The sequence below is a fragment of the Cherax quadricarinatus genome, chromosome 100, assembly GCF_038502225.1.
Source record: "Cherax quadricarinatus isolate ZL_2023a chromosome 100, ASM3850222v1, whole genome shotgun sequence".
Lineage (NCBI taxonomy): Eukaryota > Metazoa > Arthropoda > Malacostraca > Decapoda > Parastacidae > Cherax > Cherax quadricarinatus.
In genome coordinates, this window is record NC_091391.1 from 5793216 (window position 1) to 5818758 (window position 25543).

A 25543-nucleotide genomic window follows, 5' to 3' on the forward strand; every position below is an offset into this window, starting at 1 on the left:
AAGTGCTAAACTCATAGGGATTATATGGCACCTGTGGGGGGGGTGGAAGGTATTCGGGGTAACTGGAGCACAGATCCAATTCCCTAGATCGCGAGCCCCCAAGAGAGAGAAGAGGCAGAGAAGGCAAGATGCTCCAGCCATGGTATTGTGACTTTCCAGGTTAATTATGAAGTATTGTAGCCCATATGCAGGGTACGAGCCATTATACTACTAAACAAAACGACGAAACTCAAAATATGGCAGCGGGGATTTTGTAAATAGTACAGTGGACCCCCGCATAACGATTACCTCCGAATGCGACCAATTATGTTAGTGTATTTATGTAAGTGCGTTTGTACGTGTATATTTGGGGGTCTGAAATGGACTAATCTACTTCACAATATTCCTTATGGGAATAAATTCGGTCAGTACTGGCACCTGAACATACTTATGGAGTGAAAAAATATCGTTAACCGGGGGTCCACTGTATATACTTCACTATTCGGGGTCTCCCTACCTAGCAGGGATAATTCTTAAATTAAAACTAGACATGAAATCTATGGATACAAAAAAAGGCAAATCTATGTCAAAGAAAATCTTTATAAATTCTAAAAACCACCACACTACATATATACAATGCTGCATGTATATTTCAGAAATATTTACCTTCGAAAAAGATTATTTACGCATCAATAATATTCAATATTGGAACAAAAGATGGCACTGGACCGGAAATATAGATATTGTCATTTTTATTTGAGAATTAATAAAAACAGTCAGTTCTCTTATACAGTTCCTCTATACAGAGCAATTTTCTCTTAAACGGGACTGAAAAGGTATTTCAAAATATAATCGACCACAGAGAGCCTTCAAAGAACGTGTTATTCAATTCTGAAAGCCCAATATATACAGGAAGTTCAAATTCTGAAAGCCCAATATATACAGGAAGTTCAAATTCTGAAAGCCCAATATATACAGGAAGTTCAAATTCTGAAAGCCCAATATATACAGGAAGTTCAAATTCTGAAAGCCCAATATATACAGGAAGTTCAAATTCTGAAAGCCCAATATATACAGGAAGTTCAAATTCTGAAAGCCCAATATATACAGGAAGTTCAAATTCTGAAAGCCCAATATATACAGGAAGTTCAAATTCTGAAAGCCCAATATATACAGGAAGTTCAAATTCTGAAAGCCCAATATATACAGGAAGTTCAAATTCTGAAAGCCCAATATATACAGGAAGTTCAAATTCTGAAAGCCCAATATATACAGGAAGTTCAAATTCTGAAAGCCCAATATATACAGGAAGTTCAAAGAAACAGATGACTGTACATCTATGGATCTTTCGACCATTTTTACAAAGGTTATTCGTATCCAAATGCGTAACGGTCTTGGTAAGCCTTGTACATGTCTAGAGAATTTCTCCTTATACGTCTGCCAATGGGCTCAAGGTCGTTGTAGCATTTATCGAAGACTCTGTCAACCACCGCTCTCGCTTCTGCTTCATCTATCCGCCGTATGGCCATCACCGAAAAGGCGGCTTTCGTCTTGACGCAATCCTGTAAATACGAGAGATTAGTGTTGGCAGAAATTTTTTTTTCAACATGCCGGCTATTTACCTTCAAGAAAAGCATAGAATACAGTATACCTGTCAAGTTTTAGGTATAATATATAGTGAGAAATGCATAATGAATCTGAGTGTCATAGCTATATATACAAGCCTGTCTTGGGTATATCTGTACTAGGCATTTGGTATAACACCTGGAGGGTGTTCCAGGGGTCAATGCCCCCTGCGGCCTGGTCTACAGGAACACACACGAGGCTGAGTCCATAATACGCCATAGGAATAGATAAACAAATCTGAGTACTTCTATAACTACGATAACATTAACATAGGAAGGGTGACCCATAAAACAAAGCAACACATTCACTGTTATTCACACAATAACTGTCTTGCCTGAAGTGTGCTGATCACAGTGACCCTCAAAACTGCAACATTGTAACCCCTCCCTCAGAAAGCAACTGACATACTTCCCACCTCATTGCAAGTACTGTACAGTAATTAATTTTAAATGAATCAGAGCATAACATATACCCTAGCAGTCAAGCTGTGGAACTTTAACAAGGTGCTTAGTATTTTGGGTGTTCAGTACTTCAGGTGTTCTGTACTTCAGGTGTTTTTCGTTCGTGCTGTCAAGTCTTCCGACCTCTGTACCATAAGGTTAAATAATATGGTTAAAAATACCCGTGGTCTAGTTGACAACACTCTTGCCTCACACTGAGTGTCTGTGGTTCAATCCCCGGCCGGGGGGGAAATATTGGGCGTGTTTCCTACCACCTGTTGTCCTTGTTCACCTAGCAGTAAATACCTGGGTGTTAGTCACTGTACACCTGCTGTCCATGTTCACCTAACAGTAAGTAGGTACGTGGGTGTCAGGTGACTGGAGTGGGTGGCATCCTGGGGAACAAGACTGAAAGACTACAATGGAAATAAGACAGACAGTCCTCCATGATGCACTGACTTCCTTCAACTCTAACACTATTCTTCCAATCTTCCTTCAACTCCATTCCACATACTTCCAGTTTTCTTAAATTTCCATAGCAAGTTAACTGCTCATCTTGTTCCATTATAATTCTATGGAAACCCAATAGACTTGCTGTTTCTTCATCTCTTGTAACTCTTCCATAGACTGATGACACAGTCAGTCTGAAACCGCTCAAGAAATCCCAATTAACTTAAGATTACTGAATCGGTTTGAAGTAATAACGCATACTTAAAATTGTACTATTATGATTTACCTATGTTTTTGTACATTAAAAAAGTCTTCTTTCTAAGAAGAAAAAGGCACAATAACGTGGCTGGAACAATACATATATAACCCGCAGATAGTAGACAGGAACTTACCACGATGTTTCAGTCTGACTTGGACTATTTACGAGTCACACTGTGACTCATAAATGGTCCAAATTGGACCAAAACATCGTAAGCTTCTCTCCCTAATGTGCAGGTTATTTGTGTATTAAGCAATGTCTAGTTTGGAAGTAGAAGTTTGTAAGCGTTAGGATTAGTCTGCATGAAATGCTCCGCATGTTAGTGGCTTTCTTTGTGGTTAACAATACTTCATTACATGTGAACTACATAAGTGTGTCCCGCAGTTGGGTTGGTAGTGCACTCAGCTCATATACTGAGGTCTGTGGTTCGATCCCCAGCACGGGTGCAAACATTAGGATGTGCTTCCTTAAGACACCTCTTGTCACTGTTCACCTAGCAGTAAAATAGGTACCTGGGTGTTAGTTGACTGGTGTGGGTCGAATCCTGGGGACAAAATTAACCTATTTGCCTATAATGCTCTGCATAACCAGGGATTTTCATACAGTATATCACTGATGTCAGCTTTGGTCTGTATAAGTTGTATCACATACTGGTAGAAATAAAGATGGTTATTAATATTATTTGCATACTGCAGAAAGAAAATTTGTGTACCTGGTGTGCTTTAGCAATTTTAAAAGGTGAAGCATCGCCCTGGAACATGGCCGAGAGGAAGGAACAGTGCGTGAGATTGGCTGCTCTTATTTCGGTACAGGCCAAGTGCTCCACATTCTTGAAGTCGAGTTTGTTGCGACAGTAATCAAACATGTGGATCAACTCGTGTGCCAGCACTCCCTGGGTCATGCCTTCTGTTCTGGTCACATTCTGACACACAATAACCTGGGGAAAAAATAATAATAATAATAATAATAATAATAATAATGTTATTCCAGCATGATACAATGTTTGTACAGTGATGGGTGATATTTTGGTTAATTTTTTTATATACAGGATATTATCCACCGAGGCAGGATGAGTAACAATAGGTGTAACATCCTCACTCATCCTTCAGAGTGGGAGCACACTCAGCTCACACACTCAGGTCCGTGGTTCGTTCCCCAGTACAGGTGAAAACATTTGGGCATGTTTCCTTAAGACACCTGCTGTCAGTGTTCACCTAGCAGTTAGTACCTGGGTGTTAGGTGACTGGTGTGGGTGGCATCCTGGATACAAAATTAACCTAAGTTGTGGGAAATGCTCTATATAGTATGTTACTGATGTCAGCTATGGTCTGTATAAGTTGTATCATGTACTGGTAGAAATAAAGATTATTATGAATATTATTATTATTCTAGGTAGTAGATTGGTAGACAGCAACCACCCAGGGAGGTACTACCATCCTGTGGTAGTAGGTTGGCAGACAGCAACCACCCAGGGAGGTACTACCATCCTGTGGTAGTAGGTTGGTAGACAGCAACCACCCAGGGAGGTACTACCATCTTGTGGTAGTAGGTTGGCAGACAGCAACCACCCAGGGAGATACTACCATCCAGTGGTAGTAGGCTGGTAGACAGCAACCACCCAGGGAGGTACTACCATCCTGTGGTAGTAGGTTGGTAGACAGCAACCACCCAGGGAGATTGGTAGTAGGCAGCAACCACCCAGGGAGGTACTACCATCCTGTGGTAGTAGGTTGGTAGACAGCAACCACCCAGGGAGGTACTACCATTTTGTGGTAGTACGTTGGCAGACAGCAAACGCCCAGGGAGGTACTACCATCTTGTGGTAGTAGGTTGGCAGACAGCAACCACCCAGGGAGGTACTCCTGTCCTGCCAAGTGAGTGTAAAATGAAAGCCTATAATTGTTTTACATGATGGTAGGATTGCTGGTGTCCATTTTTCTGTCTCATAAACATGCAAGATTTCAGGTACGTCTTGCTACTTCTACTTACACTTAGGTCACACTACACATACATGTACAAGCATATATATACACACCCCTCTGGGTTTTCTTCTATTTTCTTACTAGTTCTTGTTCTTGTTTATTTCCTCTTATCTCCATGGGGAAGTGGAACAAAATTCTTCCTCCGTAAGCCATGCGTGTTGTAAGAGGCGACTAACATGCCGGGAGCAAGGGGCTAGTAACCCCATCTCCCGTATACATTAATAAATTTAAAAAGTTAAACTTTCATTTTCTTTTTTGGGTCACCCTGCCTTGGTGGGATACAGCTGGTGTGTTGAAAATAGAATTATTATTATTATTATCATCATTATTAAGGTAATTTTAGGTGCACTGCTATATGAAAGAAATCCAAAATATTTCTTTTCTTATGTCAAATCAAAGTTGAGAACAACGTCCAGTATTGGGCCCCTACTTAAACAAGATGGGTCCTACACAGATGACGGCAAGGAAATGAGTGAGCTACTCAAGTCCCAATATGACTGGGTTTTTAGCGAGCCGCTAACCAAACTGAAAGTCAAAGACCTAAATGAATTTTTTGTCAGAGAATTTGGTAGACTCGAACCTATCTGATATTATCCTGACGCCGAATGACTTCGACAAGGCGATATATGACATGCCTATGCACTCTGCCCCAGGTCCAGACTCATGGAACTCCATGAGAGAGAGCCGGTGCACTGAATAAACAAAAAAGGAATGTGATCTTTCACAATAAGATAAATCATAATTAAAATTTATTTTTTTTAATGAAAATATAACTAAAGTAGCTGGAACATAAAAATCATGGTCTTTCCTCTATACATAACTACATTGCTCTCTACGAATTTCCAATAGGCTTATTTTCAGGCCACAGAAAACCATGGATAACTGAAACTGAATCCATGGATACTGTGGTTCTACTGTACGTGTGAAGGCTTACTCAGCCCTGTAACAACTTCAGTCAGTATTACTAAGGCTGGCTCCTCCTCAGGAAAATTAGTGAATAGAAAAAGAAATAATAACAGACAATCATAAACACTTTATTATATAGAAAATATAAAATATAAAACACTTAAATATGAAATATTAATCCTACATTAAAGAAAATGAAAAAGGAAAAATATAAATGATAACTGAACTCAACGCTAATTTAACACTTGGGTGTCTGGTGTTGGTGACACTGCTTGTTGAAATCGTAGCCGTTGCTGATGATGGGGGGGGGGGTCGCAGGTGTTGGTGACCACCACTGGCTAGTTCTTCACAGATAATCGCCGTGATTATTATCCCGATGACAGGAAAGCAGGTTCTTTACCGCTGCAATGATGTGGGGTTACATCCTGCAATTTCATACAGGTGCACAGGTAATGAGATCCAAAATGGAGAAGTCTCTGGACGTTAGTCCTTCTCCTGTTCTGCTCGTTGATTGACAGGTGACCCTCACTGTCATCCAAGCTGAAAAGATAGACAGGTTACCCACTGCTTAAATAATCACTCTCCATGGCAGTGTACATTACTCAAAAGACGTGGTGATTATTACAACAGTCAACATAGAGCAAGGCTGAAAGGACTAAGTTTATTATTGGTCAAAAGTGAAGCTTTTAACCAATAAATCCACTAGAATACAAGGCAGGCATGTACTTACAGTAGTGTTGGGAGCTGTGAGTCGAGTGATTTACTGTTTGACCAGAGCCCCACACGTCACCTTTCGAGGGGGGGGTGGAAGAGGGAGGGGAAGGGATAGCGGCAGCTAGACTGACCCTACGTTAACAAGCAGCCGGCAATCAAACTATCACTTTAGGGGTGGGGGAGAAAAGGCGGGAAAAACGGGAGCGTGACTTACCCTACCTTAACTAGTAGCCGGCAATGAAACTATCACTTTCGGGGAGGGGGAAGAAAGGCGGGAGCGTGACTTACCCTACCTTAACTAGTAGCCGGTAATGAAACTATTGTTACTATATTGCTACTCCTATCTATTGAACTTTTCCCTCACACTCCCCCATACCAAGACTTATAGTCAAGGAGTATAAGAAGAATAGGCGAGGAAAAAGTTCTAACATGTGGAAGTTGCGTAAGGCAACAAATCTTCTACTGACTGTCATGACTTAACCAGTCAGAGAAATAATTGGATGAACCATTGATATACACAATATGGAACTTAAAAGCCTGGAGTGCCAATGTCCACCTCAAGAGGCGACTGTTGGTTCCCTTAAAAGTTTCTAGGTATATCAAAGGTTTGTGGTCCGTTTCTGAAATGAATTCTTTTCCCAGCAAATAAAATTTAAGTTTGGAGATACCCCACACAAGGGCTAAACATTCCTTTTCTATTGTGGAGTATCTTGTTTCTGTGGGAAGGAGTTTCCGGCTTAGGAAGCATACAGGGAAGGGAGTACCATCATGGTATTGTAGTAACACCGCACCTAAGCCAGTATTGGAGGCATCAGTTCTCAAACAAAATGTTTTATTAATATCTGGAATCTTAAGTATAGGGTCTTTCGAAAAGATACTTTTAATCTCATTAAACTTTTCCCGAGCTACGTCGGAAAGTTCAAGAGGTTCCTTCACAGACATTTTAAGGAAGTCTGATAAAATGCCTGTAAGATCAGCAAGATTCGGGATAAACCGTGCATAAAAATTTACAGAACCAAGAAAGCTACGCATGAGCTTCTTGGTTTTGGGGAATTTAAATTCAAATAAAGCTTTGATCTTACTGGGGAGAGGCTGCAGAGAGTTATTAGAAAGTATCAGTCCAAGATATCTAATCTTGTTATACCCAAGGAAGCATTTCTTCGGCTTGGCAGTGAGGCCATGTGAGCATAACCTACGCAAAACTGATGTTAATGTTTGGATATGTTCGCCCCATGTGGATGTCATTACTTAAATGTTATCAAAATAAACTGAAACATTTGGCATATTACCCAAGACCTTTCTCATCAGTCTCACGTAGGTAGCACAGGCAGTTACCAAACCGAAGGGCATAGTTCTATATTGCATCAGTCCTTGGTGTGTAGGAAAAGCGGTGTACTGCTTAGAAGAAGGATCTAACATTACTTGATGATATGCCTGTGCAATATCAATCTCTGAAAAGAAGGAAGCATCATAAAATTTGTGTAGATCGCTATCTATTAAGGACATAGGCTCAGCATCCCACCGAGTTATAGCATTAAGGCCTCTGAAGTCAATAGCAAGTCTATATGAATTATCCTCCTTCTTAACCATGACTACTGGTGAGCAATATGAAGATACTGAAGGTTCAATGATCTTTAGTTTTAATAATTTGTCTACCTCTCGGTCAAATGCATCCCTAAGGTGAACTGGAACTGGGTATAATTTTCGTTTGATAGGATTGTCCGTCACTAAGTCAATCTTATGGACTACCGTGGAGGTAACACCTGGAATATCAGTAAAGATGTCTCAAAAGTTACTCACACATTGAAGTAGTTCATGTCTCTTATGGTCATCCAAAGATTCATTAATATTAATGGTGGTTGCGTCCGAGTGGTCAAGAGTCACCAAGTCATGTAGTTCTTCATCATAGTCTAAGTTAGAGGTGTCAATTACGCACACTTTACATTCTTCAGTTGTCTTATCAAGTTCGTGTGGAAAAACTAAGTCAAAGTTATTAAGGCAGTTAACCGAATTTCTTCGGTAATATTTCTTAAGGATGTTGATATGATAAAGCTTAGGTTTCCCCTTGACTTCTATGAGGTAGTCAACTTTCCCACAAATTTTTAATACTTTATATGGACCTTTCCATGCTACTAATAATTTATTTGACTTGATAGGCAAAAGTACAAGAACTTCATCACCTACTTTAAAACTTCTCCACTGACTTTTGGAATCAAAATAGGTTTTGTACTGGTCCATTGACAAACTTAAGTTTTTCGAAACTATGTCAGAGGTCTCCTCAAGTTTGGATCTAAGGTCAAGGAGAAACTGGTAAGAAGACTGAACCTTAGCATTTACCTCCTCATTAGTCCATAAGTCATGAAGGATGGACAATGGGCCTCTGGCCTGTCTACCATAGAGAAGTTCAAAAGGTGAAAACCCCAAAGAGTCACTGGGAACTTCCCTCATGGCAAACAAAGCACAGGGTAGGTAACGATGCCACTCCTTAGGTTTAAGGGAGCAAAGTTTCCTTAAAATGGACTTGAGAATCGAATGCTGGCGCTCAATCCTCCCATTACAGCTGGGATGATAGGGTGTGGTGAAGAGAGGCTTCACTCCCAGAAGTTGGTATAGATGTTGCATTAAGTCAGATGTGAATTGTGTCCCACGGTCAGACAAAATTTCTCTAGGGATGCCCACTCTGGAGAAGATGGACAAAAGGGCTTCAGCCACCTGTGTAGTAGTTATGGTCTTTAAGGGAACGGCTTCAGGGAAACTCGAAGCATAATCAACTAATGTTAATATATATCTATGTCCCCCAGATGAAAGTGGAGATAAAGGACTAACGATGTCAATAGCTACTCTTTCAAACGGTACCGTAAAGCTAGGCATTTTGACCATAGGTACTCACCTGGTACCTCGGGAGAATGACAGTTGGCAAACTTTACACGATCTACAATAGGTAGTGATATCTGAGGACATTTTTGGCCAAAAATAGGTTTCCCTAATTTTATTTAAGGTTTTACGATGCGAGAAATGTCCGGCCACTGGCAGGTCATGAGCCATTTTAAGAACAGTCTCTCTGCATTGACTTGGAACAACTAAGATGGAATAGTCTATCTCATCTGAATTTAATTTGAATACTGACTTGTACAAGATACCTTTTATATATTCAAATTTATATGAAAAGTTTTTCCTTTGGATAACTTGATTTTGTTTAGCGGCATTATGGCAATTCTGAAGAGAAGGGCAATTACGTTGTAAATTGACAAAGGAATCCTTCGATATATCTAAAGGCTTAAAGTCAGGGAAAATCAAAGGATGGACAGTAGGAGAAGCCTGGGCTTTGGTCTGAGCCCTAGTCAAGACATTTATGGTATTGGAGGTGATATCTTCACTTTCATCTAACAAGTGAACCGGTGATCCTACTACGTCGCTTTTGAGAGTAGCATCACTGGTTTTTAATCCCACATGAATCTCACGAGACATTGTCTCATCTGAACTTTCGAGGGGCTTCTCCGACTCTACAGGAAGAGGATCTGAAACACTTATATCCATCTTTGGTGATGAAAGGTCAACCTCAGAAGGAAGAATGGCACCTTTTACATTGCCTATTAGTACGGAGCAAGAAGTGATGGGAGCTAGTACGGCTTCAGACCAACCTGTGAACCATTTAGACCTAATGTAACAACGGATGGTAGGAAAAGTGTCCGTACAGCCCAAGTAGTCTGAAAGTATAGCAGAGGAATGAGTTTCTTTAAGGTTAGGGAACAGCTTATCAGAAATTACTATACATGTGCATCCAGTGTCTCATAAAATGGTAGATACATTAAGTCCATTAACTGTTCCTGAACAGAAGGGTGCTTGGTCATTACAGTCTTTAAAACATCTTCCAACTTTTTGGACCTTCTTAGAAGGACAATCTGGACGTTTATGTCCCTTAACACCACACAAATGACAAACTGGAATAAAAGAAGTCATTTTACTTTCCACTAGAGGCTTTGATTTCTTAAGGTCTGATGAACCCTTGCCCTTAGGGTTCGATCCCTTTAGGTTTTTATAGGAATTGTGAGCCTCAGCATACAGGTCAGGAGCCTCAGCAACTTCCTCAGCTTTAATCAGGTTACGTTCTCTGATGAATGTTTGTATTTGGTGAGAAAGAGCTGTCAGGAACTGGTCAGCAACCATGAAGCCTCTAAGAGATTCATAACTGTGATCAATTCCTGAACTATCTATCCAAAAGTCGAACAAACGAAAGAGTGTTACCTGTAACTGTTGAAAGTTCTGGCCAGGCTGTAAGGTGGCATACCTGAAATCTTTCCTGTAAGAATTAGTGGTTTTTTGATATGCTTTAAGGATTGCCTTCTTTAGTAGGTTATAATTACATATGATATCCTGCAACAAAGTTGCATAGATATTCAAAGCAGTACCAGAAAATAACATTCCTAACCTGGTAGCCCAGGTGTCAGCAGGCCATTCACAGAGGGTACCGGTATTTTCAAACCTGATAATGTATGAAGTTATGTCTTCCCCCTCTGTGAAGGGAGGTAAATTAGGTGTTGGAATATGTGCACTGAGTGCACGTTGTTCCATTACTCCTTCCTCTAATTGTTGTTGTGTAAAAATTAACTTTTTATTCTCTAATTCAACGCGAGATTTTTCGAGCTCGCGATCCTTTTCTCTTTCCTCAAGTTCTCTTAATTTAACTTGTTCCTCACGTACTCTAGCTCTTTCCTCACGATCAAGTCTATCACGCTCTTCTTGGTCTTCTCGCTCTCTTTCTAACTGTCTTTCTCGGATTTCTCTCTCAATTCTCTCTCTCTCCTTTTTCTCCTGTCTTTCAAGGTTCTCTTTCTCCTTTTTCTCTTCTCTTTCGATTCTCTCTCTCTCCTTATTCTCTTCTCTTTCAATTCTCTCTCTCTCTCCTTATTCTCTTCTCTTTCCCTTTCTAGCTGTCTTTCTTCTCTCTCAATTCTCTCTCTTTCAAGTCTTTCCTGGATCTTAGCACTAATGAAAGATTCTAAATTTTTCCCTGTTATTCCTAACTTACTTCCAGCGTTCATCCAAAACTGGTATTCATCCATGCTTGCAAGAATAACTTAAACTATCAGGGGAAAATGAAACGGGTATTAAAGAAAACGGAGGGTTCAATTCCTGCTCCGCTCAAACTGTAAATAAACCAGAGGGCTCGATCCCTGCTTCAATTAAACAATATGTATTAACGAAAACGAAGGGTTCTATGCCGGCTCCGAGCAAACAGTAAGTAGAATGGGGTCCCTTGACCATCCAATCTTCTCACCAACAAATCAAGAGTGTCCTATGACAGTTCCCTTGATATAATAAAGAGCTCAATGAAACAAGTTGTCACTGGAAAATCTTGGGTCCCTAGAGTCTAATCCTCCAAAGTGTTTCAAGCTCACACACAATTAGGTGGCAGAATTAAATATTATATCCTGCCTGACTTGACTTACAATAAATTGAGACTATAACAATCACCAAATCTTTTAAATACCTGTACTGTAGTCCTACCATCGAGAATGATTACTCATGGCTGGTGGTAACCGTCTGTGGTATGCAGCGTTGAAGTTCCAATGATAGATTCGAGATGGAGTTGAATCTTGATTCAGTAGAGTTGATCCTGGCAAGGTCGCCACTTGTGAAGGCTTACTCAGCCCTGTAACAACTTCAGTCAGTATTACTCAGGCTGGCTCCTCCTCAGGAAAATTTGTGAATAGAAAAAGAAATAATAACAGACAATCATAAATGCAAGGAGGGAAGAGTATATGGAGAAAAAGAGAGAAGTTAAGAGAGTGGTGAAGCAATGTAAAAAGAGAGCAAATGAGAGAGTGGGTGAGATGTTATCAACAAATTTTGTTGAAAATAAGAAAAAGTTTTGGAGTGAGATTAACAAGTTAAGAAAGCCTAGAGAACAAATGGATTTGTCAGTTAAAAATAGGAGAGGAGAGTTATTAAATGGAGAGTTAAAGGTATTGGGAAGATGGAAGGAATATTTTGAGGAATTGTTAAATGTTGATGAAGATAGGGAAGCTGTGATTTCGTGTATAGGGCAAGGAGGAATAACATCTTGTAGGAGTGAGGAAGAGCCAGTTGTGAGTGTGGGGGAAGTTCGTGAGGCAGTAGGTAAAATGAAAGGGGGTAAGGCAGCCGGGATTGATGGGATAAAGATAGAAATGTTAAAAGCAGGTGGGGATATAGTTTTGGAGTGGTTGGTGCAATTATTTAATAAATGTATGGAAGAGGGTAAGGTACCTAGGGATTGGCAGAGAGCATGCATAGTAATTAATTTTTACAGTGGGCTAGAAGAAGATAAATTATGTAACATCACAGTCACGAGTGAGATGGTTGTGAAGCAGATAGACAGACTGAAGCAAAATAAGTCGCCGGGTCCTGATGAGGTTTTTTCAAGGGTTCTTAAGGAATGCAAAATGGAACTCTGTGAACCATTAACTAATATTTTTAATTTATCTCTTCAAACAGGTGTAGTGTCTGATATGTGGAAGATGGCTAATGTAATTCCTATTTTTAAAACAGGGGACAAGTCGTTACCGTCAAATTATCGCCCAATAAGCCTGACCTCAATTGTAGGCAAATTACTAGAGTCAATTATAGCTGAGATTATAAGAAGCCATCTCGATAAGCATAGCTTGATTAATGATACTCAGCATGGATTCACAAGAGGCCGGTCTTGTCTAACTAATTTATTAACTTTCTTCAGTAAAGCTTTTGAGGCTGTTGACCACAATAAAGAATTTGATATTATTTACTTAGATTTTAGTAAGGCTTTTGATAGAGTTCCGCACCATAGACTGTTAAAGAAAGTGGCAGCTCATGGCATTGGGGGAAAAGTGCTCTCGTGGATCGAGTCATGGCTCACTGACAGGAAGCAGAGAGTGTCCATAAATGGGGTTAAGTCCGAGTGGGGATCTGTAACAAGTGGCGTTCCACAGGGATCAGTCTTGGGCCCGTTGTTGTTTATAATATATATCAATGATCTTGATGAGGGAATTACTAGTGATATGAGCAAATTCGCCGATGACACAAAGATAGGTAGGATAATTGATTCAAACGTAGATGTTATGGAACTTCAGGAGGATTTAAACAAACTCCATTCTTGGTCAGAAAAGTGGCAGATGCAGTTCAATGTAGATAAATGCAAGGTTCTGAAGCTTGGGAGTGCCCATAATCCTAGTACTTATAAGTTAAATGATGTAGAACTTAGCCATACAGATTGCGAAAAGGACTTGGGGGTTATGGTGAGCAGCAACCTTAAACCAAGACAGCAATGCCTAAGTGTACGTAATAAGGCAAATAGATTACTGGGATTTATATCAAGAAGTGTAAGCAACAGAAGTCCAGAGGTCATACTGCAGCTTTATACATCATTAGTAAGGCCTCACCTAGATTATGCAGCTCAGTTCTGGTCTCCGTATTACAAAATGGACATAAATTCGTTAGAAAATATTCAGCGTAGGATGACTAAATTAATACATAGCATTAGAAATCTTCCTTATGAAGAAAGATTGAAGACTCTTAAGTTACATTCACTTGTTAGACGAAGAATGAGGGGAGACCTGATCGAAGTGTATAAGTGGAAGATAGGTATTAATAAAGGGGATATTAATAAGGTCTTGAGGATGTCTCTCCAAGAGAGAACCCGCAGTAATGGATTTAAATTAGATAAGTTTAGATTTAGAAAGGACATAGGAAAGTATTGGTTTGGAAATAGGGTAGTTGATGAGTGGAACAGTCTACCTAGTTGGGTTATTGAGGCTGGGACTTTGGGTAGTTTCAAATCTAGGTTGGATAAGTACATGAGTGGGAGGGGTTGGATTTGAGTGGGACTTTCACATCAGAGCTTATTTCTTGGGTGGCATTGAAAATTGGGCAAATGTTTTGTTAGTGGGATGAATTGTAAAGGACCTGCCTAGTATGGGCCAGCAGGCCTCCTGCAGTGTTCCTCCTTTCTTATGTTCTTATGTTCTTATGTTTGTATAAAGGCAAAGGGGATAAAAGAGAGTGCAAAAATTATAGGGGGATAAGTCTGTTGAGTGTACCTGGTAAAGTGTATGGTAGAGTTATAATTGAAAGAATTAAGAGTAAGACGGAGAATAGGATAGCAGATGAACAAGGAGGCTTTAGGAAAGGTAGGGGGTGTGTGGACCAGGTGTTTACAGTGAAACATATAAGTGAACAGTATTTAGATAAGGCTAAAGAGGTCTTTGTGGCATTTATGGATTTGGAAAAGGCGTATGACAGGGTGGATAGGGGGGCAATGTGGCAGATGTTGCAAGTGTATGGTGTAGGAGGTAGGTTACTGAAAGCAGTGAAGAGTTTCTACGAGGATAGTGAGGCTCAAGTTAGAGTATGTAGGAAAGAGGGAAATTTTTTCCCAGTAAAAGTAGGCCTTAGACAAGGATGTGTGATGTCACCGTGGTTGTTTAATATATTTATAGATGGGGTTGTAAGAGAAGTAAATGCGAGGGTCTTGGCAAGAGGCGTGGAGTTAAAAGATAAAGAATCACACACAAAGTGGGAGTTGTCACAGCTGCTCTTTGCTGATGACACTGTGCTCTTGGGAGATTCTGAAGAGAAGTTGCAGAGATTGGTGGATGAATTTGGTAGGGTGTGCAAAAGAAGAAAATTAAAGGTGAATACAGGAAAGAGTAAGGTTATGAGGATAACAAAAAGATTAGGTGATGAAAGATTGAATATCAGATTGGAGGGAGAGAGTATGGAGGAGGTGAACGTATTCAGATATTTGGGAGTGGACGTGTCAGCGGATGGGTCTATGAAAGATGAGGTGAATCATAGAATTGATGAGGGAAAAAGAGTGAGTGGTGCACTTAGGAGTCTGTGGAGACAAAGAACTTTGTCCTTGGAGGCAAAGAGGGGAATGTATGAGAGTATAGTTTTACCAACGCTCTTATATGGGTGTGAAGCGTGGGTGATGAATGTTGCAGCGAGGAGAAGGCTGGAGGCAGTGGAGATGTCATGTCTGAGGGCAATGTGTGGTGTGAATATAATGCAGAGAATTCGTAGTTTGGAAGTTAGGAGGAGGTGCGGGATTACCAAAACTGTTGTCCAGAGGGCTGAGGAAGGGTTGTTGAGGTGGTTCGGACATGTAGAGAGAATGGAGCGAAACAGAATGACTTCAAGAGTGTATCAGTCTGTAGTGGAAGGAAGGCGGGGTAGGGGTCGGCCTAGGAAGGGTTGGAGGGAGGGGGTAAAGGAGGTTTTGTGTGCGAGGGGCTTGGACTTCCAGCAGGCATGCGTGAGCGTGTTTGATAGGAGTGAATGGAGACAAATGGTTTTTAATACTTGACGTGCTGTTGGAGTGGGAGCAAAGTAACATTTATGAAGGGATTCAGGGAAACCGGCAGGCCGGACTTGAGTCCTGGAGATGGGAAGTACAGTGCCTGCACTCTGAAGGAGGGGTGTTAATGTTGCAGTTTAAAAACTGTAGTGTAAAGCACCCTTCTGGCAAGACAGTGATGGAGTGAATGATGGTGAAAGTTTTTCTTTTTCGGGCCACCCTGCCTTGGTGGGAATCGGCCGGTGTGATAATAATAAAAAAAAAATCATAAACACTTTATTATATAGAAAATATAAAATATAAAACACTTAAATATGAAATATTAATCCTACATTAAAGAAAATGAAAAAGGAAAAATATAAATGATAACTGAACTTAACGCTAATTTAACACTTGGGTGTCTGGTGTTGGTGACACTGCTTGTTGAAATCGTAGCCATTGCTGATGATGGGGGGGGGGTCGCAGGTGTTGGTGACCACCACTGGCTAGTTCTTCACAGATAATCGCCGTGATTATTATCCCGATGACAGGAAAGCAGGTTCTTTACTGCTGCAATGATATGGGGTTACGTCCTGCAATTTCATACAGGTGCACAGGTAATGAGATCCAAAATGGAGAAGTCTCTGGACGTTAGTCCTTCTCCTGTTCTGCTCGTTGATTGACAGGTGACCCTCACTGTCATCCAAGCTAAAAAGATAGACAGGTTACCCACTGCTTAAATAATCACTCTCCATGGCAGTGTACATTACTCAAAAGACATGGTGATTATTACAACAGTCAACATAGAGCAAGGCTGAAAGGACTAAGTTTATTATTGGTCAAAAGTGAAGCTTTTAACCAATAAATCCACTGGAATACAAGGCAGGCATGTACTTACAGTAGTGTTGGGAGCTGTGAGTCGAGTGATTTACTGTTTGACCAGAGCCCCACACGTCACCTTTCGAGGGGGGGGTGGAAGAGGGAGGGGAAGGGATAGCGGGAGCTAAACTGACCCTACGTTAACAAGCAGCCGGCAATCAAACTATCACTTTAGGGGTGGGGGAGAAAAGGCGGGAAAAACGGGAGCGTGACTTACCCTACCTTAACTAGTAGCCGGCAATGAAACTATCACTTTCGGGGAGGGGGAAGAAAGGCGGGAGCGTGACTTACCCTACCTTAACTAGTAGCTGGTAATGAATCTATTGTTACTATATTGCTACTCCTATCTATTGAACTTTTCCCTCACAGTATGTATATATACATATACCACAGGTGGGATTAGAACCTCAGAGTCTCAAAACTCCAGACCGTCACATTAGCCACTGGGCCAGCTAGCTTCAATACGGGAGACTCGTCTGTTAAAACTTGTATTTGTGGACACAGTGGTGCCTATGCTAATCATCCATTGGTGTAGAAATATACCTAGTTGGATGAATCTTATTGAAGCTAGCTGACCCAGTGGCTAACGCGACGGTCTGGAGTTTTGAGACTCTCTGACCGCGGATTCAAACCCCACCCATGGTATGGTTTGTTTGCAATCGTGTCATTACGATTTTGTGAGTTAAATCTGTGTACAGCAGAATTCCCCGCTGGACTTGAAAATCCGCAGAATCGAGAAAACACAAGGAGCATTCAAATTTAAAATAGTTTATTGCATTCATTAGATTTTGAATTTTTTTCAGAAACTAAAAATAGTTTGAAAAATATAGCTTCCAGAATTTCCCTGGCTTATTAAATAATAAATTTTAGTGCAATTTTATTTGTATACTTATTAAGACTTTACCCGCAGGATTTTCAACGACCCCACTTGGGGCCACTGACCCGTTTCCCAACCTCTGGTACAGATAGTAGTGTATTTTTACCTTGATAACTATTGATAACTGTAGTCATGACTATACATATTGATAACTGTAGTTATCACTATACATATAGGCAATTGTAGGAGCGACTATACATATGTGTATTTTCCTATAAAAAAGTACACATAATGACAAATTTCAATGTATACATGACAAACTTACTTGGTTTAACTCCGAATCGTAGCCACCGTTGACGGTCACGTCGCACACCTCACATGAAATATGTCGTGTGAGATCGACTTCGCTGTAAATTATAAATGAAATGAGCTCCTGGACACATAGTTAGCAATAAAAAACTTTATCTAACAAAAGAGGTTAATAAGACATGATACACAGTTTCTGGAGGTGGGAAGTACAGTGTCTGGCACTCTGAAGGTAGGAAGTACAGTGTCTGGCACTCTGAAGGTGGGAAGTACAGTGTCTGGCACTCTGAAGGTGGGAAGTACAGTGTCTGGCACTCTGAAGGTAGGAAGTACAGTGTCTGGCACTCTGAAGGTGGGAAGTACAGTGTCTGGCACTCTGAAGGAGGTAGGAAGTACAGTGTCTGGCACTCTGAAGGTGGGAGGTACAGTGTCTGGCACTCTGAAGGAAGTACAGTGTCTGGCACTCTGAAGGTGGGAAGTACAGTGCCTGGCACTCTGAAGAAGGTGGGAAATACAGTGTCTGGCACTCTGAAGGTGGCAAGTACAGTGTCTGGCACTCTGAAGGAGGTAGGAAGTACAGTGTCTGGCACTCTGAAGGTGGGAGGTACAGTGTCTGGCACTCTGAAGGAAGTACAGTGTCTGGCACTCTGAAGGAGGTGGGAAGTACAGTGTCTGGCACTCTGAAGGAAGTACAGTGTCTGGCACTCTGAAGGAAGTACAGTGTCTGGCACTCTGAAGGAAGTACAGTGTCTGGCACTCTGAAGGAAGTGGGAAGTACAGTGTCTGGCACTCCGAAGGTGGGAAGTACAGTGGACCCTCGACCAACGATGGCATCGATTAACGATAAATCCGACCATCGATACATTTTAACGCAAAAATTTTGCCTCGACTAGCGCTAAAAAACTTGACCAACACTATTCGCTCCGTCTGAGACGCATCCACTTCTGGCCAGTGTTTACAAACCAGCCACCGCGGTCACTTCCAAGCATACAATCGGAACATTTCATATTATCACAGCCTTTTTAGTGACTGCACCTGCAAAATAAGTCACCATGGGCCCCAAGAAAGCTTCTAGTGCCAACCCTACAGCAAAAAGGGTGAGAATTACTATGGATATGAAGAAAGAGATCATTGCTAAGTATGAAAGTGGAGTGCATGTCTCCGAGCTGGCCAGGTTGTACACAAAACCCCAATCAACCATCGCTATTATTGTGGCCAAGAAAACGGCAATCAAGGAAGCTGTTCTTGCCAAAGGTGCAACTATGTTTTCGAAACTGAGATCACAAGTGATAGAAGATGTTGAGAGACTGTTATTGGTGTGGATAAATGAAAAACAGATAGCAGGAGATAGCATCTCTCAAGGATCATATGTGAAAAGGCTAGGAAGTTGCATGACGATTTAATTAGAAAAATGCCAGCAACTAGTGGTGATGTGAGTGAATTTAAGGCCAGCAAAGGTTGGTTTGAGAGATTTAAGAATCGTAGTGGCATACATAGTGTGATAAGGCATGGTGAGGCTGCCAGTTTGGACCAAAAAGCAGCTGAAAAATATGTGAAGGAATTCAAGGAGTACATAGACAGTGAAGAATTGAAACCTGAACAAGTGTTTAATTGTGACACTGACAATGTTGTGAAACACCTTAGGAATGTCATAAAGGAACGGGAGGTACAGACCTCTATGGACAGATATGTTGTGCAACACAAGTTCAGTGGCTCTCAAGCTGGTCCTAGTGGCATTAAAAGAAGAAGGGAAGTAACCCCAGAAAAGGACTTGCCACCTCAAGTCCTAATGGAAGGGGATTCCCTTCTAAACACTAACACCATCAACACTCTCCCCTCCTCCCATCCCATCAATCATCACCAGATCTTCAATAAAGGTAAGTGTCATGTAATTGTACATGTCTTCTTCAGTTTGTGTGTATTAAAATTAATATTTCATGTGGTAAAAAATTTTTTTTTCAATACTTTTGGGTGTCTTGCACGGATTAATTTGATTTCCATTATTTCTTATGGGGAAAATTAACTCGACTAACGATAATTTCGATTAACGATGAGCTCTCAGGAACGGATTAATATCGCTGGTCGAGGGTCCACTGTACAGTGTCTGGAGCTCTGAAGGTGAAAAGTACGGTGTCTGGTACTCTGAAGGTAGAAAGTACAGTGTCTGGTACTCTGGAGGTGGGAAGTACAGTGTCTGGTACTCTGGAGGTGGGAAGTACAGTGTCTGGAACTCTGAAGGTGGAAAGTATAGTGTCTGGTACTCTGGAGGTGGGAAGTACAGTGTCTGGTACTCTGGAGGTGGGAAGTACAGTGTCTGGTACTCTGGAGGTGGGAAGTACAGTGTCTGGAACTCTGAAGGTGGAAAGTACAGTGTCTGGTACTCTGGAGGTGGGAAGTACAGTGTTTGGTACTCTGAAGGTGGGAAGTACAGTGTCTGGAACTCTGAAGGTGGAAAGTACAGTGTCTGGTACTCTGGAGGTGGGAAGTACAGTGTCTGGTACTCTGGAGGTGGGAAGTACAGTGTCTGGAACTCTGAAGGTGGAAAGTACAGTGTCTGGTACTCTGGAGGTGGGAAGTACAGTGTCTGACACTCTGAAGGTGGGAAGTACAGTGTCTGACACTCTGAAGGTGGGAAGTACAGTGTCTGACACTCTGAAGGTGGGAAGTACAGTGTCTGACACTCTGAAGGTGGGAAGTACAGTGTCTGACACTCTGAAGGTGGGAAGTACAGTGTCTGGCACTCTGAAGGTGGGAAGCACTGTGCCTGGCACTCTGAAGGTGGGAAGTACTGTGTTTGGCACTCTGAAGGTGGGAAGTACAATGCCTGACACTCAGAGGTGGGAAGTACAGTGCCTGGCACTCTGAAGGTGGGAAGTACAATGCCTGACACTCAGAGGTGGGAGGTACAGTGCCTGGCACTCTGAAGGAGCAGTTTGGGATATTTGCTGTGTAGAGTGACATCTGAACTGTTGTATCTGAGAGTCTCTGGACGGTTCAAATGATGGTGAAAGTGTTTCTTTTTTGGGGTCGCCCTGCCTCAGGCTGAGACAGCCCACGTGTTTAAAATGAAATTGTTTCTGGAATTTTATTGACGCGTTTCAACCATGAGAAATTTTATCAATGGACAGAAAAATAAAATCTACAAGGAATGTTATTAATTCTCAATAGTTTAACGCAAAAATAATCTCATTAAAAATGTTATGAACCAATATTTGTCTTATTAACATATTTACTGCTACAAAATACCACTGATATACACACATTAATAGAGTAATCAATCCTTATATAAATACAAGCAGTCCTTGACATACAATGGGGTTACGTTCCGACAAAAACATTATAAGATGGAAATACTGTAAATCGAAAACAAATGTGATATAAGAAATAAATAATTACTGTAACTAAATACCAGTATAGTAAGTCGTCAACTTACAAACACGTTGGATACCTGAATTGTGTATAATACTGTATAATACACAATAATGATATAATACATAATACAGAGGATTCTCAACTTGTTTGTAAGACGAGAACTTACTTGTATTGGAGAGAAAATAAATGAATACAAGTTACAAACTTGCCGCCTGCATGCCGTGTAATTATCTCAAGTTTCCTCTCCATAGTAATTGATGCTGCACCATCATAAATTTGAAATATCATAAGTCAAGGATTACCTGTAAAATCATTGCTACTTACCAACCAGAGGACTTCAGTGCTGCCATCATCAACTTCACCAGAGGACCTGTGAATTACATTAACCTTCATGACATTACAGCCATTGAGAAATATTACAGTGTTCATTTTAATTCTAAAAATAGTAATAGCCCAGTTGATCAGTCCCTGATCCACCACAAGGCCTGGTCATGGACTGTGTTGCAGGGGCATTGACCTCTGGAAATGCTCTGCATAACCAGAGACTTTCTATATAATATGTCATTTATGTCAGCTGTGGTCTGTATAAGTTGTATCATATACTTATAGAAATATACATGATTAGTATTATTGCTGTTATTATTATTATTATTATTATTATTATTATTATTATTATTATTATTATTATTAAGACCCCTTAACAAAATATGGTAACATGAGCTGTATCAATCAATCACCCCATGCCAGCATTCTTCTCCAAAGTTTGTATATGGTAATTCACTCTTTTATTCTGTACAATGTCTTAAATTAACTATGAAAAAGTAATTAAAAGTACCATTTAAGTGGATTTTATCTATTATTTGAGAAGTTTGTTATTGACGTCCACTGTACCAAGAGGTTCAGAAATAATCTTTACCAGACTGGAGTTTCCTATACGTGGCAATGATACACAGCGTCCTCACTTAACGCCATCGACAGGGTCTTGGTAACTGCAACTATAAGTGACACGACATAACAAAACCAATTTTACCGTACGCTAATTGATATAAACATGGGGGTGCACAGTGCACCTGTAGCACTCATTGCAACAAGGTTAAATCAAGGAGCAAATGTTTGCAAAGCAAAAATTGTAAGTATTACCTCCTACCACCATGCTGTTCACAAATGGAAAGTGCAAACTGCCCTGGCCAGGAATTGATTTTTTTTGTTATGACTAAACTATGTTAAACAAAATGGTGTTAAGTAAGGACTTACTGTATATTAAATTTTGTATAATAATGGCCCCAAAACACAAAAGTAGAGAAGCTGGCAGTTCTTCAAAGCCTAAGAGAAGCTGTGAAGTGCTTCCCATTAGTGAAAAAGTGATAATTTATCAATTAAATTAAACTTTATAATAGTTATGTATAGGATATATTAAATATACACATACGGTTCGTTACAGTCCACGGTTTTGGTAACAGCAGCAGGTCCTTGTAACATAACCTCCATGGATACAGGGGTCCTACTTATACTAAAATATAATTTTTCTAATCGTAATTTAGTGTTGACATAGGGGAATATACAGGCATACCTCACTAATACAGCGGGTTAGGCTCCAGACAACTGCCATAAAGCGAATATTGCCGTTAACGTGGATCACATCTTTTTTTCACTTACCAGTGCATATAAAAGCCTAAAATCATGTTTACACTATAACTTATTAAGCGTGCAACTGCATTAGGCCTAAAAAGCGATGTAAAAGTAAAAACGATGAAAAAAACAAAATTAAAATTGCCAAAAAATATCTTAAGAGCAAAGCAAATGCCACAAATAAAGAACGTAAATATAAGTGAAAAGCGCCATATTGGGGAAGCACTCTAAAGCGCCGTATTAACAAGGTACGCCTGCATAAAAAATATCGCTGGATAGAACGTGAGGCCTATTCCAATTGTATTTCCTGACCCTACACTTGGGAACACCTCACTAGGGCTAAAAATTGGCATGCATTGCACTTACTGCTCTGCACACAACCCCATACATTTTTTTCGCACTTCATTTTGTCAGCACTTTCCCGTCCTTCACCCAGAAGAGCGATCTTGGCGAGCGATGGTTTATATTTCTCCCCACGGCGCTCTGGATACAAGTCGTAACCCCATCTGTAAAATGAAGTGTTTATATAATATCAAAACAGTACAGGAGGTCCAAAACTTATGAATAAATTGCCTTACGATAAAATTAATTTAGAGATGATCTGCATCACAATCAATTTTATTTACAAACATTATTATAAATTTAACTTACAAATGCATTACACTGCTGTAAATTTAATTTACAAACATTACAATATATTTTATTTACAAATATTACGATAAATTTAATTACAAATGAATTGCACCACAAAGATTTTAACTTATGAATGAACAACATTCAAAATATTTTAATTTACAAACATTGTTCCGACAATTTTAATATACGTATTAATGAAATGCGGTCCAACAATTTTAATTGGAAACGGATACCTGTATTTTCTGGGAACAAGATGGTCCGGTGTCGAGGACGGCCACCCTATTCTGACTGACTAAATTTTGGAAAAAAAGATGAACGGTACTTCAGTCTCTGAGATGCTGGGTAAATTTTCAAGACTTATTTGGGGGGAAAAAAAAATAGCATCTTTGATGCCCTAAAATATGATACTTTCCAACAATTTTTATATACAAATGAATGTTTACGATTTTCTCAACAAATTGATTTTTTTAACAATTTTAACCTACAAATTAATAGTTTTACAGAGATCTTAATTTAAGAACTGTTTCGAATACTTTACGAACAGTGTTCCATCAATTTTGATTTACAAATTGCGTTGCAACAATTTTAATCAAAACCGAGCCTGCATAACTTTAAACCTACTCTATTATCAGACAAAACTGACAGTACAGAGAATAATATAGTAAGTCCTCGACTTACTAACACATTGGGGACCTCCTAAATTTTGTATTTTATAATAATGATATACACAATAATGATATAATAATGATATAATAATGATATAATAATGATATAATAATGATATAATAATGATATAATAATGATATAATAATGATATAATAATGATATAATAATGATATAATAATGATATTATACTAAATACAAAAGTTTCTCAATGTGTTTATAATACAATAGATTTCATACTGTAATTACAGATCAACGCTAAAAAAAAATTACAGTACAACCTCAATATAATGGACTCGTGTGTGACAGAATTCAGATACAACATTTAAAATATTTGGCCGGACAAATGTTCCCTGCAACAGTGTGTCAAAATTTTGTCTTCAAGCTGGCATTGGACAAGCACCTAAAGTCGGTTCCTGACCAGCCGGGCTGTGGCTCGTACGTTGGTTTGCTTGCAGCCAGCAGCAACAGCCTGGTTGATCAGGCTCTGATCCACCAGGAGGCCTGGTCACAGACCGGGCCGCGGGGGCGTTGACCCCCGGAACTCTCTCCAGGTAAACTCCAGGTAATTAGCGAAAGCGTTCCGCCAGGCAAGACCCCATACAACACTCCACAATTGTTCCGTTGGGTTTTTTGACACAACGAAGTTCCAAGTGAACAAACGCTTCTTCCCGGCACTCTATTATGCCAGGGCTTCAGAAAGAATGTTTTTTGTACTTGTTTGTAAATGCAGGTCGTCGTAACTTGGACGTTCATCGATAAAAAGAAAAGTCATTTATTTACCATAATAATAATAATCTTAATACTATTACTGCTATTATTAATAATAATAATAATAATAATAATAATAATAATAATAATAATAACAATAATAATAATAATAATAATAATAATAATAATAATAATAATAATAATAACTAATTCATTCAATAATAGTAAATTCATTAATAAATAATAATGAGATAAATAATAATAATTATAACTTATTAATAATGATAAAAATATGAATATAAAATTTACATTATTATCAATATTACAATCAACCGGAAGCACTAAACCAGTATGGGCCCCCTACACAGCTCCCTGGGAGGTGGTGACCCCCCCCGCGACACGATCCAGTTCCTCGGAACAAACGCCACCACAATCCTAACTTAAGTGCTAAACCCGTATGGGGGCGTGAATAAAGTCATCGACTCTCATCGTACTTCTCCTCCTGCAGGTGTTGTGAGGTGGCAGGTGACTCGACCCCCACACCAGCACGGTGGGCACCCACAGCCTCTTCTGCGTCTGCGTTCATCCCTTTAGGGTTTGTCCCTCTCCTTCAGGATGTCTTCCTCTCCTTCAGGATGTTTCCCTCTCCTTCAGGATGTCTTCCTCTCCTTCAGGATGTCTTCCTCTCCTTCAGGATGTCTTCCTCTCCTTCAGGATGTCTTCCTCTCCTTCAGGATGTCTTCCTCTCCTTCAGGATGTCTTCCTCTCCTTCAGGATGTCTTCCTCTCCTTCAGGATGTCTTCCTCTCCTTCAGGATGTCTTCCACTTCGTCAGGATGTTGTTGTTGTTGTTAAGTATTATAGGGACACTCGGAGGTGTCGC

General features: G+C 40.1%; 1 protein-coding gene across 1 annotated transcript; it reads right to left on the reverse strand.

Moving 5' to 3' along the window:
• Positions 1 to 559: 559 nt before the first annotated feature.
• On the reverse strand, positions 560 to 25543 carry LOC128704644 (mitochondrial inner membrane protease ATP23 homolog). Its single transcript, XM_053799752.2, has 6 exons — positions 25156 to 25543; positions 23018 to 23157; positions 21347 to 21392; positions 17670 to 17751; positions 3467 to 3691; positions 560 to 1541 (listed from the first exon to the last, which is right to left on the reverse strand). Exons 1-6 carry the CDS (start codon positions 25245 to 25247, stop codon positions 1347 to 1349), a joined length of 780 nt encoding a protein of 259 aa, XP_053655727.1. The 5' UTR covers positions 25248 to 25543; the 3' UTR covers positions 560 to 1346.